General features: G+C 40.5%; 1 protein-coding gene across 5 annotated transcripts in view; it reads left to right on the top strand.

Annotated features, from left to right (window-relative positions):
- The first annotated feature begins 930 nt into the window (after positions 1 to 930).
- KIAA2012 (KIAA2012 ortholog) overlaps positions 931 to 11,487 on the top strand; it is a 109,072-nt gene continuing 98,515 nt past the window's right edge. For 3 of the 5 annotated variants that reach the window (XM_019436601.2, XM_019436603.2, XM_019436600.2), the window contains exons 1-2: positions 932 to 1,471; positions 2,879 to 3,163. In XM_019436601.2, coding sequence (XP_019292146.2) covers positions 1,388 to 1,471; positions 2,879 to 3,163 — 369 coding nt within the window. In that variant the 5' untranslated portion in view covers positions 932 to 1,387. Of the gene's footprint in view, positions 1,472 to 2,878; positions 3,164 to 11,487 lie in introns of all 5 variants that reach the window. The other 2 variants (XM_053906162.1, XM_019436604.2) reach the window with 2 other exon arrangements.

The raw sequence follows: 11,487 nt of genomic DNA, 5'->3' as shown, positions 1-11,487 counted from the left end.
AGATTCTATGTCTCCCTCTCTCTCTGCCCCTTCCCTGCTCTCTCTCTCTCTGTCTCTCTCTCTGTCTCTCTCTCTCTCTCTCAAAAATAAATAAAACATTTTTTAAAAACCTTTTTTTTTTTTTTTTAAAGGTAACGGGGCCTATAGCCTGTTGTACTTCTTCACACAGGTCAGCAGGGGGCACTCTCACAAGGCTGCCCTGGAGGTTCAGCTGACAAATGACAGGGCAGTTTGCTTTTCCAGGCCAAAGCAAGGTCCTAGATCACCAGCAAGAGTCCTTTGGTTTCTTGACGCTCTTCCCCCATCCTGTCGTCATAGTGTCAGCATCAAGGAGAACCAAGCAGCCCAGACTATAGCCATGTTTCTCAAAGGAAGTGCTACTGGTATGCAGAGTGGGAAAATTCTGCATCATGTAGGACAATCTTACACACTGCAGAACATTTAGCATTTCAGGCCCCTGCCTGCTAAATGCCAGCAGTGGTTCCCAGTCATTGGGATAACCAAATGCCCCTCCCCCACCTACATCTCCCAAGTAACCCCCTCTGGAGATTGCAAGTTGCCCAAGTGAGATATGCAAAGGAATCTGGAGATTTCCGGTATCTGAACTCAAAGCAACAACTACCATAAAAAGGCTTCATGTCCAGTTGAGTAATGCTGGAGCTTAGCCAAGGAAAACGTCACAGGTTGCTTTAGGTGACCTAGATGACTCCCCTGAGTCTGTTAATGGTTAGTTGACAGTGTAAGGCTTGCATACCAGGAGAAAGGGAAAGACACTTTCTAAAAGCAAGATGAGTACTATAACCAAAAAAATATCCCAATATCGCCCCTGCTTCTGCAATCAAGACTTGAAATCTGAGCCTAGTCCCTTAAACCTTCCCCTCCCCCCTCCCGCCCCCCCCCCCCCCACCTCAGTGTGTGAGCACTGCCCTCAGCAGTCTCTGCCTTGTCTAGGCTGGTTTAAGAGACTTCACTTCCCTGTGCTGCCATAGCAACCAGGAAACAACCTCTGCTCACAATGAGAAGGATGGTGCCATGGCCCAGATCTGTAGATGCACAAAGCCGGTAACAGAGCAACAGGACCAAGGGACAACAAGGGCACAGGCAAAGAGAAGAGAGAGGTTGCCCAGAGAGTAGACAATCCAGAGCTTGAAGAGTCTGAGTTTGCAGTTTATTTTTTTCTCCCGACAAAGACACACACTGTCTAAACTGTGTGGCTGGTTGTTATTAAGAAGCTGCTGTACGAAGGAAAAATGTATTTAATAAAAGGCCCAGTGTTTGTGGTCTTCTAGGGCTCACTGCTGAGCTCAGGAAATCTTGAGGTGTGACCAGTTTTCAGCCTTCAAAACCAAGATGAACTGCCCTTGAGAAGGGTGGTCAGGAGGGAAACATGTTCACGCTCTCTCTACTGAGCCGGGGACATGGGAAGTTGGTCCAGAATAAACAGAAGCTAGAAGTCTATTTTGAACCAGAGGTAAGTCTTACAGCTGAATAAAGGCATATTTTGGGGGCGGGAAAGGAATGCTCTATTTTTCCATTTGGGGCTGAGCCATGTGTGTTTTGGTTCCGTTTGTTAGTGAGGTGGTGGGGGTCACTGGTAGACTTCCCTTCCTTGGCAAAACTCAAGAAAATAAGAAAGTTTGCTTGCACATCAATATTGCCACTGGGACCATCTTCCTTCCCCTTGGACACTAACTTACAGTCTCATTTGCTTTAGACTGAAGGAGATTCCAGATTGTCTAGAATTCAGATGGTTTGGTTCAAGATCAGAATTTCCATGTGGGTTCTAGGCAAGTTGATGGCTGTTTGGTTTTGAGAAGTTGTCCTCTGTGATTGAAATGTTGCGTATGTTCATGCCATTTCAATGGCTTCCTTGAACTGTCTGAAATTCAACCCAGAGGACTCATACTTAACATAGGCCAAAAAAAAATTTTTTTTAAACAATAAAAATAAATCTCATTTTAGAAGATTTTAAAGAGGTGGCAAAATTCCCTTGTACTGGAATTTTATTTCATTGAATCCTGCCAGGAATAAGAAATCCAGTGGGGTTCTTTGAAAATTTTTGGATCATACAGAGATTTCCATTGTCTTGGTAGTTTGTCGTGGTATTTGACCTTTGCTATGTTAAAAGACATATAAAGTTTCAAAGGACCTCTGTAGCCAGCAGCATTCACTTACTTACAAGATATGCAACTACTTTATAGGGTCCTAAATAGCCAAATTAGGTAATGTTACATAGCATCTGGAATGTATAGAAATTCTCCCTGTGTACAGTCGAAGTGATGGTTGGAACGGTTTTCCCCTATTTAAACTGCCAGCTAGTCCAGCTCTAATTTCAAAGTTATCTGCTGCCCTTGATGATTCTGACTACTTATTTGCATACTAGGAAATTTTAACTGGCCTGTAGCCTACACTCTACCCTATTTAAGACTCCAAGCATGAATGGCTCTCCTGAAAGTTGCAGAGGGTAAAACAGAACAGAACTCTGCTCTGGGTTCTACTAATTCTGAGGTGTGGAGAATAAAACCAGTTGCTAAGAAGAGTGGTTGTGTTCTGTGACACCATGGAAGCATTCAGAGAAAATCAGTCACTAAAAAAATGTCGGGGTGCCTGGGTGGCTCAGTCAGTTGAGCGTCTGACTTCAGCTCAGATCATGATCTTGTGGTTTGTGAGTTTGAGCTCCAGAACTGGCTCACTGCTGTCAGCACAGAGCCCACTTGGATCCTCTGTGCCCCCTTTCTTTGCCTCTCTCCTGCTTGCACTCTCTCAAAAATAAACATTTTTTAAAAATAATTTAAAAAACTAAAAGATGTCAAACATCTTGCACAAGTAGTATTGCTACAAAGGGGCCTTGGATCAAGGTGGTTTCTTTCCATTGCAGGATTACTTGAACTGGAAGTCCCCAGAAGATTATGTCCTGGTCAGCAAACCGCAGGATGACGGCATTGCCAACCAGCACACCTGGAGCCTCTTTCTTCCTAAAACATTCAGTACTAGAAAAGGAGCCCTGATCCTCTATTCAGAAGGTTTAGCCTTATCAGCATGGACACCCGAAGGGAGGAGAAAAGGCCCCTACCGCTCCAAAGGCCACAGGAAGAGGCTGGGTTTTGAACTGCACACACTCCAGGACCTCAAAGAAGCCATCCTGGCATACGGAAGGGGACAGGTAGGCAGAACAGTCCTGGGTTTGGGGAAGATGCTGGCCTGTGGGTCTAGAAATCCAGTTGTAGCTTTGGGTATAATTTCCCAGACCCTAGAAAAGGTATAAAACACTTGGATCTCCATTTCTTCATCTCTATAATGGGATTGTACTCTTGGCCTCATCTGCCTCACTCAGTTGTCAAAAGGCTTAAATGAGATAATGTATGTGAAAAGGCTCTGAAAGGATAAAGGGCTATATTACCATCATTTTGTATTTTCCTTTCCGTTAGAGTAATACAAAGTCCTTTTCAGCTTCAGACAGATCCAGGCCAGCAGACATTTCATCAGAATCCTTGAAATCCTGTCTCATAGCCACAAGCATCATCATCATACCTCTGATGTTTTTGGCTTTGTGGAAATGAGAAGGAGAACATTTTAAATATTTACCTTGAGCCCTTCAGCATCTGCAGAAGTTAATGAGTTTTTCCATTCTGAATTTAATGTTAAGGGAAAATCCCTGTGCTCATTTTTCTGATTCATATGTTCTAACGTCTTATGAGATGTCCACATGGCCCCTGCTTTATATAACTGCATGCATCAGCCCTTTGGCAAGGCCATGTGAGAGTCTAGGAAGATGTATCACTTTATACAATTCTAGGCCATAGATGCTGGGTCACTCCCTAGTTGGTTTTTTTTTTTTAAGTTTATTTTTTGAGAGAGAAAGAGAGTAAGAGATTGAGAGTTGGGGAGGGGCAGAGAGGGAGAGAGAATCCCAAGCAGGCTCTGTGCTGTCAGCACAGAACCAGACATGTGGCTTGAACTCACGAACCTCGAGATCCTGACCTGAGCGGAAATCAAGCCTCGGTCGCTTAACTGACTGAGCTACCCAGGCACCCCCACTCCCTAGCTTAAAAGTCTGCTGGCTTCTCATTCCCCACAGGATAAAGTCATTGGCTACCTATACCAGGCTCTTCATGCTGACTTTCTCTTCCATATCCAGCCACATCTACCCCTTGTTCTTACCACCACCTGAACTGTGAACCTGAGACCCTACCCATATGAATAGCTTACCATTCCCCAAATACTCTGTGCCCTTTCCTGACTCTATGCTTTTGTATCTGCTTCTCCTGCTCCTGCTTACCCTTCAAAATATGACTCAGATGTCATTTCCTCAGTGACGTTTTCTCCACTTCTCTAGGCAGAGATATCCCATTGCTCCCTCCTCTGTGAACATTCCCATACAATCATGCATTGCCATTTATCACTTTGTCCATCTGTCACCATCTCCTTGAGGGCAGGGACCATGTCTAAATCATTTCCTGAAAATAGTGAGTACCCATAAATGTTTGTGGAATGAATAAATCGATCATGTAGGATACTTCCAGTGTTTCTTACATCATCTCCCAGTATCATTATTGGGCAACTTATCACCTACCCCACCCTAGGCAGAGCTTCCAAAAGGAAAGATTCCTCTGCTCCTTTCCTTCTTTCAAAATACAGAAAAGTATTGTATGAGAAGTATTTTATTTAATCTTCACAGTGACTCTGTGACATATGGTTTTTCTTGCCCCCTTTCATAAATGAGGGAACTGAGGCTCAGAGGAGTTAAGTGACCTGGCCAAGGTCTCAGAGCTAGTAAATGACAGAGCCAGAATTCAAACCTAGGATTGCTGACCCCTCCAGGGCAGGCATGCTTTGCACTTGTGCCCTATTGTCCATGGACTTGGAAGGGCCTCCAGATGTCACTGTGCCAGGACTTGGCCTGTTTGCCCTCACATTCATTCCTCACCTTTAACTTACTTTGCTCTACACAAAAGTAGGGTTGACCACAGACTATATATAATTCCACAAACATCTGTGTCAACTGGCTTCTAATTGAATTTGCCCGTGGGAGACACTGGAAGGAGACTGGAGAGAGAAGAGAAGAGCCAAGATATTTCTCCCCTTCCATTCTATCTGCAGGTGGTGAGGAACACTTGCATCACCTCTGTGGTCCAGCTCCCAACAGACAGGCCCAGTGTGACTCTTCACCAGGTTCCTCCAGCTGACCCTACCTGTTCCTCCCTCTGTCCTTGAGCCCAGGGATGGTGCTGGTTTCCTGATGTTACAAATCTCAGTGTTGCTTCACCATATTTCTGGCTTCTGAGCTCTCTAATCACCGGTGCAACCAAACTCCCTGAATTAAATTTTTGCTGTGTTTAAATACTTGAGTGGTTTCTGTTTTCCTGGTTGGACCCTGCTGTATAGGCCAACTTATTTTCAAGAGTAAGAATACCTTCCACAGCTTTCAGACACTTGTCAATATGGCTTAAATATTTCAGGCAGCAGGGATATTTTTACTCTGTAAAGTAGAAGAGTCTATTTGGGGATGGCTTCATTTGGGTTAGACTTGGGCTCAGTGAAAAAGGGAAGTTCCTGTCTTCCTGTGGTACCCACTTAACCAGATATATAACACACACCTGTAACGAAACAGAACACTGTATTCTACCACCAAATGGGTAGAAGAGAAATGGTGTGAAGAAATCAGAAAGAAAAGAACTAGTTACAGTGTAGAAATTTAAGATTAAAGGACATTGGGGCACCTGGGTGGCTCAGTCAGTTAAGCGTCTGACTTCGCTCAGGTCATGATTTCCCTATTTGTGGGTTCGAGCCCCGCATCAGGCTCTGTGCTGACAGCTCAGAGCCTGGAGCATGCTTTGGATTCTGTCTCCCTCTCTCTCTCTGCCTCTTCCCTGCTCATGCTCTGTCTCTCTCTCTCTCTCCCTCTCTCTCAAAAATAGATAAACATTAAAAAAAAAGATTAAAAGTCATTGTAGGTTGAAATAGGAGGAGCAACCTGAAGGGATTTGGGATTAAAGAAAATGAACAGCTTGGAAGAGGAGAGCTTTGTGAACTGTAGACCACCATCTGATTATGAAAACTACAGACTGGCAAGAAGCTTTTAAAATCTTAATATCCGGTGCTGGGAAGACTCTGGGGAAATAAGCCATCTCATACATTAGGAACACACATTCACAAGACTTTCTGAAGGGCATTTTGGCAAAAGCCTATATAATACTCTGATTTAACATTCTACTTTTAGGAATTTGCCTTAGGAAATAATCAGAGATGTGCCCAAAGATTTATGCACAAGAATGTTTACTACAGGTTATTTATTACTATACAAAGCATTGAAAATAATAAACATCCAACAATGAAACATCAATTAAATAAATTATAGTACAGTCATATAATGGATTTGGGGTTGGGCAATAAAATCATGTAGTAGTCATGAAGAACATGAGAAAATATCCACAGTATGTTTTTAAGTCAAGTTACAAAGTAATATTCATATAATAAAAACACCAAAGTTCTTTAACATTTTTTGGGTATTTACTATGTTCCTGCCACTGCTTTAAGTACTTTTTGTATGTAACTCATGTATGCTTCCCATAAGTCCTGAGGGTAGGTACCATTATTATCCCATTTTAGAGGTGAGGAAATTAAAGCACAGAGAGTTTGAGTCATTCACTTAAGATTATACAGTCATGTAGATAATTGCACCAGAATTCAAGACTAGCAATAATAGAAAACATCATCTCTCTAATGTAATTCCAATTTTTAAAAATTAGTTATATAAGCAGAGGGATACATGTCAAATTTTAATGATGGGTGGTGGAATTAAAAGTCATATTTTTATTCATACATGCATTTTTACCAAACATTAATTTTTTAAGTCATGGAATTTTATGAAGTCATGGTATTTTAAAAATTAAATTTAAATCTATGGGTAATCTTTCATGTTTATGTGGATTCCCTGTACATATGTAATTAAATCAGATTTCCTCCTGTTAAAAAAATGAATAAAAAAAATTTTTTTGAGTAAAAATCTATGACTTTGAAGGAAGTAGACAGTGACAGAGAGTGAGGTTGACCCTCAAGAGCCAGATGAGATCAGGTAGGGAAATGAGATAGAAATAGTACTGTAATTTAGGCCCACCAATCACCACTCTATCTGTTCCTCAGGGTCAGTATTTCCTTGTCAAAATAGTATATAGTTGAAGAGTTAAAAACACCACACTCAAAAGAACCAAAATGGGGGTGGGAGGGAAGGGGAGATAGTTGACAGAGTAGGACTGCTTACAGAAGGATCTATACTGGCTGAACTGTGAATCAGGAAACCTGCAAAATTCCAGCTCATTCAGACCTGTAATAATAGAGCCCATCACAGGGAGGTGCAATTAAGTTTTTAAAGCATCTCACATTATCTCCAGTTCCATATATGGACCTAATGACATTCAGTGGCAGTATGTCTGGGTTTTATAGCTCAACATACACTTATTCTTTAAATTTCTTTTTTTTTTTTTTTTTGCTTTTTTTTTTGAGAGAGAGAGAGCACTTGTGGGGGAGGTTGAGAGGGAGAGAGAGAGAGAGAGAGAGAGAGAGAGAGAGAGAGAGAGAATCTTAAGCAGGCTCCACACCCAGTGTAGAGCCCAATGCTGGGCTTGATCTCATGACCCTGAGACCATGACCTGAGCTGAAATCAAGAGTCTGATACTTAACCAACTGAGCCACTGAGGTGCCCCTTCTCTTTAATTTTCTTGATGGCCCAACTCTTAATGAGCAAAGATAAGTGCTAAATCAAGAGATTAGATGTCAGAGTTCTCACACTTCTAGATACACACAATATGTTGCTTTGTTTTTCAAAGAAAATATTGTAAAAACATTCCTAAAGTGATAATCATTTTTCCCAAGGGCTTTAATTCATTCAGTCTCTCAGTATTTAGAAATCAAATAGTGGGGCATCTGGATGGCTCAGATGGTTAAGCATCTGACTATTGGTATCAGCTCAGGTCATGATCTCATGATTTCATAAGTTGGAGCCCTGAGTCAGGCTCTCTCTCTCCCTCTCTCTCTGCCCTTCCTCTGTCTCTCTCAAAATAAATAAATAAAACTTAAAAAAAATTTTTTCAGAAATCATATAGCTATAAAACCTAAACAACCATAGTTTGGGGTAGTAGGGTAGTATCTAAATGATAGTAATAATGATGCTCTTGAAACATAGCAGAAGCAAAGCATAGAGAAAGTACTTCTCAAATCATCAGAAATATTAAATAATTTTCACATTATTTTAGTATTTCATATTTTTTAAATGTTTTTTTTAATTTTTATTTGGTTACAAAGAGTGTGTTTGTCTTTTTTTTTTTTTAACGTTTTAATTATTTTTGAGAGAGTGCAAATGGGGGAGGGGCAGAGAGAGAGGGGGACAGAGTATCCAAAGCAGGCTCTGCACTGATAGCAGTAAGCCTGATGTGGGGCTTAAACTCACAACCTGGAGATCAAGAGTCACATGCTCTACCAACAGAGTCAGCCAGGTGCCCCCAGTATTTCTTATTATATTTTTAGAATTTTGTAAATCTGGCAATATTTTTTAAATATCCAACAATGGAACATTGATTAAATAGTGTGTTAAAAATAATTTGTTTCAAAAGTTCAATTCACAGAGCATCCCATATCTCTGTCCCATTGAGGGATAAATAGGATTTAGATTACTATAGTTGATTTCAACCAAGGATATATTGCTTCTGCCATCTTCCTTATACATGAAGATATGTTTAAGAGTAACATCAAATTTGTTCCACTTTCAGTATATCCTTATGCATTCTACACTGCCTAATTTTTCTCCACATCTCAATACTGAACGCTCCTAACTCTTCATTTGGTGTTTTCAGCCAATGTCCAAGCCATGAAGGCATCTTCAGGCTACTATTTTTCAAGTAATATTGTGATAAATATATTTTTCTGTTCTAAACATAATGATTCATCATACAAAATAGAAAAATATAGAAAAGTAGGAAGAATAATAAATTACTTTTTGAACCAAAGATCAGGAAGAAGAAGTTCCCTTTGCAATAACCTGCTACTTGTTCAATGGTGTTCCTAAAAAGTGATCAGAGCTCGAATGGTTATCAACAAACTGTCAAGTAGGCACCAAAGCAGTGAAGGGGAGACAGAGTGATTTGACTGTACTCCTTCTGCAGAGTGTCCTCCATCTGAGCAGCTCCTGAGTAGTTGTACTTAGGGAAGATCAAGAGCAAATCATGGTTCAGCCATGATAATGAAGTCAAAGGTATTATCAATATCAATAACAGCCAGCACTTATTGAGTGCTTAATGTATGCCAGGCATTTTATCTACATAACCACACTCAATTTGCACAAGCCTATGATCTGGGTCTAGTTTTACCCCCTTTTTGTAGGAGGAAACACTGGGGCTTGAAGTTAATTAACTTGCCCGAAGAAGTTACACATCTAAGGGGTGGAGCTAGGCTTAGAACCGAAACAACAGATTCCAAAGCCTCACTCCTAACTCCCAGAGGGCCTCATTTTGAAGATTCCATATGCTCCAGAGAAAAGAATTATCTCTCTTGCTTTAACAGCCTTTTTAAAAAAGAGATCTGGCTCCTCCAGGGGTGCCTGGGTGGCTCAGTTGGTTAAGTATCTGTCGATTTCGGCTCAGGTCATGATCTCACAGTTCATGAGTTCCAGCCTTACATCAGGCTCTGCACTGACAGCACAGAGCCTGCCTGGGATTCTGTCTCTCCTCTGTCTCTGCCCCTACCCCGCTTGCTCACTCTCTCTCGCTCTCGCTCTCGCTCTCTCAAAATAAACAAAAATAAACTTAAAAAAAAAAAGAGAGGGGCGCCTAGATGGCTCAGTCGGTTAAGTATCCAACTTCTGCTCAGTCATGATATCCTGGTTCATGAGTTTAAGCCCCATGTGGGCTCTGTGCCAACAGCTCAGAGCCTGGAGCCTGCTTCAGATTCTGTCTCTCTCTCTCTCTCTCTCTCTGCCCCTATTCCATTCATGCTCTGTCTCTCTCTCTCTCAAAAACAAGTAAGCATTAAAACAAATTTTTTTTAAAAAAGAGAGAGAGACCTGGGTCTTCCAAAACATGCCTTAAAACCATTTACAATTCTAGGAAAGCAAGTCAGATTTTCATCAAATTAATCCGGATTATAGGTAATATGTTCATAGTTAGCCATATATATGATCCAGTAGACTTCTATTTTTCTAGGCTTTATGTACTTCATCCACTGATTCCCATGTATACTAGATTGAGAATATTTATAATGGCCAACACATAACACTATTATATCCATCACTATTCTAAGTACTTTATGCTTACTATCTCATTTAATCCTCACAACAACTTTATGAGGGGTGTACTTTTTCATTGCTGTAAAATAGGCATAACATAAAATTTACCATTCAATTTTAAATATACAGTTCAATGGCAGTAAGTACATTCACATCATTGTACAACCATTACTACCATCCATCTCCAAAACTTTGTTTTTAACATTTTATTTTTAAGTAATCTCTACACCCAACATGCACTCGAACTTACAACCTAGAGATCAACAATTGCATGCTCCACTGACTGAGCCAGCTGGCACCCCCAGAACTTTCTTTATCTTGCAAAACTGCACCCATTAAACAATAACTCCCTATTTCCCCCTCCCCACCAGCTACTGGCAACCATCATTCTACTTTTTGTCTCTATGAATTTGACTAAGTACCTCATCTGAATGGAATCATACAGTAGTTATGCTTTTAGTATTTTGTGACTGGCTTATTTCACTTAGCATAATGTCTTCAAGGTTCATTCACGTTGTAGCATGTATCAGAATTTCATTTTTTTAAAGCCGAATAATAGTCCTCTATGTATATGCCATGTTTTGTTTATCCATTCATCAGTTAATAGACATTTAGATTGCATCCATATTTGGGCTATTGTGAACAAGGTTGCTATACACATGGGTGTACAAATACCTATCTGTTTGGGGAGTCTGGCTGGCTCAGTTGGTGGAGCATGCAACTCTTGGTCTCAGGGTTGTAAGTTTGAGCCCTACATTGAATGTAGAGATTACTTAAAAATAAAATCTTAAAAAATATATATCTCTCAGTTCATGTCCCTGCTTTCAACTCCTTAGGGTATATACCCAGAAGTAGAATTGCTGGATCATATGGTAATTTTACTTTTAATTTTTTGAGGAATTGCCGTATTGTTTTCCATAGATGCAGCTGCATCATTTTACATTCCCATCAGACATGCACAAGTGTTCCAATTTCCCCACAACCTCACTGATACTTTTTATATTCTGGGTTGTTTTTTGTTTTGTTTTTTTTTTTTAATAAGAACCATCTTAACAGGTGTGAAGTGGCCTTTCATCGTGGTTTTGATTTGCATTTTCTTAATGATAAGACACATTAAGCATCTTTTCATGTCCTTATTGGCCACGGGTATATCTTCATTAGAGAACTGTCTATTCAAGTCCTTTGTCCATTCTTAAAATAAGGCTGTTTTG

The sequence above is a fragment of the Panthera pardus genome, unplaced genomic scaffold, assembly GCF_024362965.1.
Source record: "Panthera pardus isolate Hobbes unplaced genomic scaffold, ASM2436296v1 HiC_scaffold_10, whole genome shotgun sequence".
In the NCBI taxonomy this organism is placed as follows: domain Eukaryota; kingdom Metazoa; phylum Chordata; class Mammalia; order Carnivora; family Felidae; genus Panthera; species Panthera pardus.
Note: the sequence above shows the minus strand (reverse complement) of the source record. Positions and strands in the feature narration are given on the sequence as shown.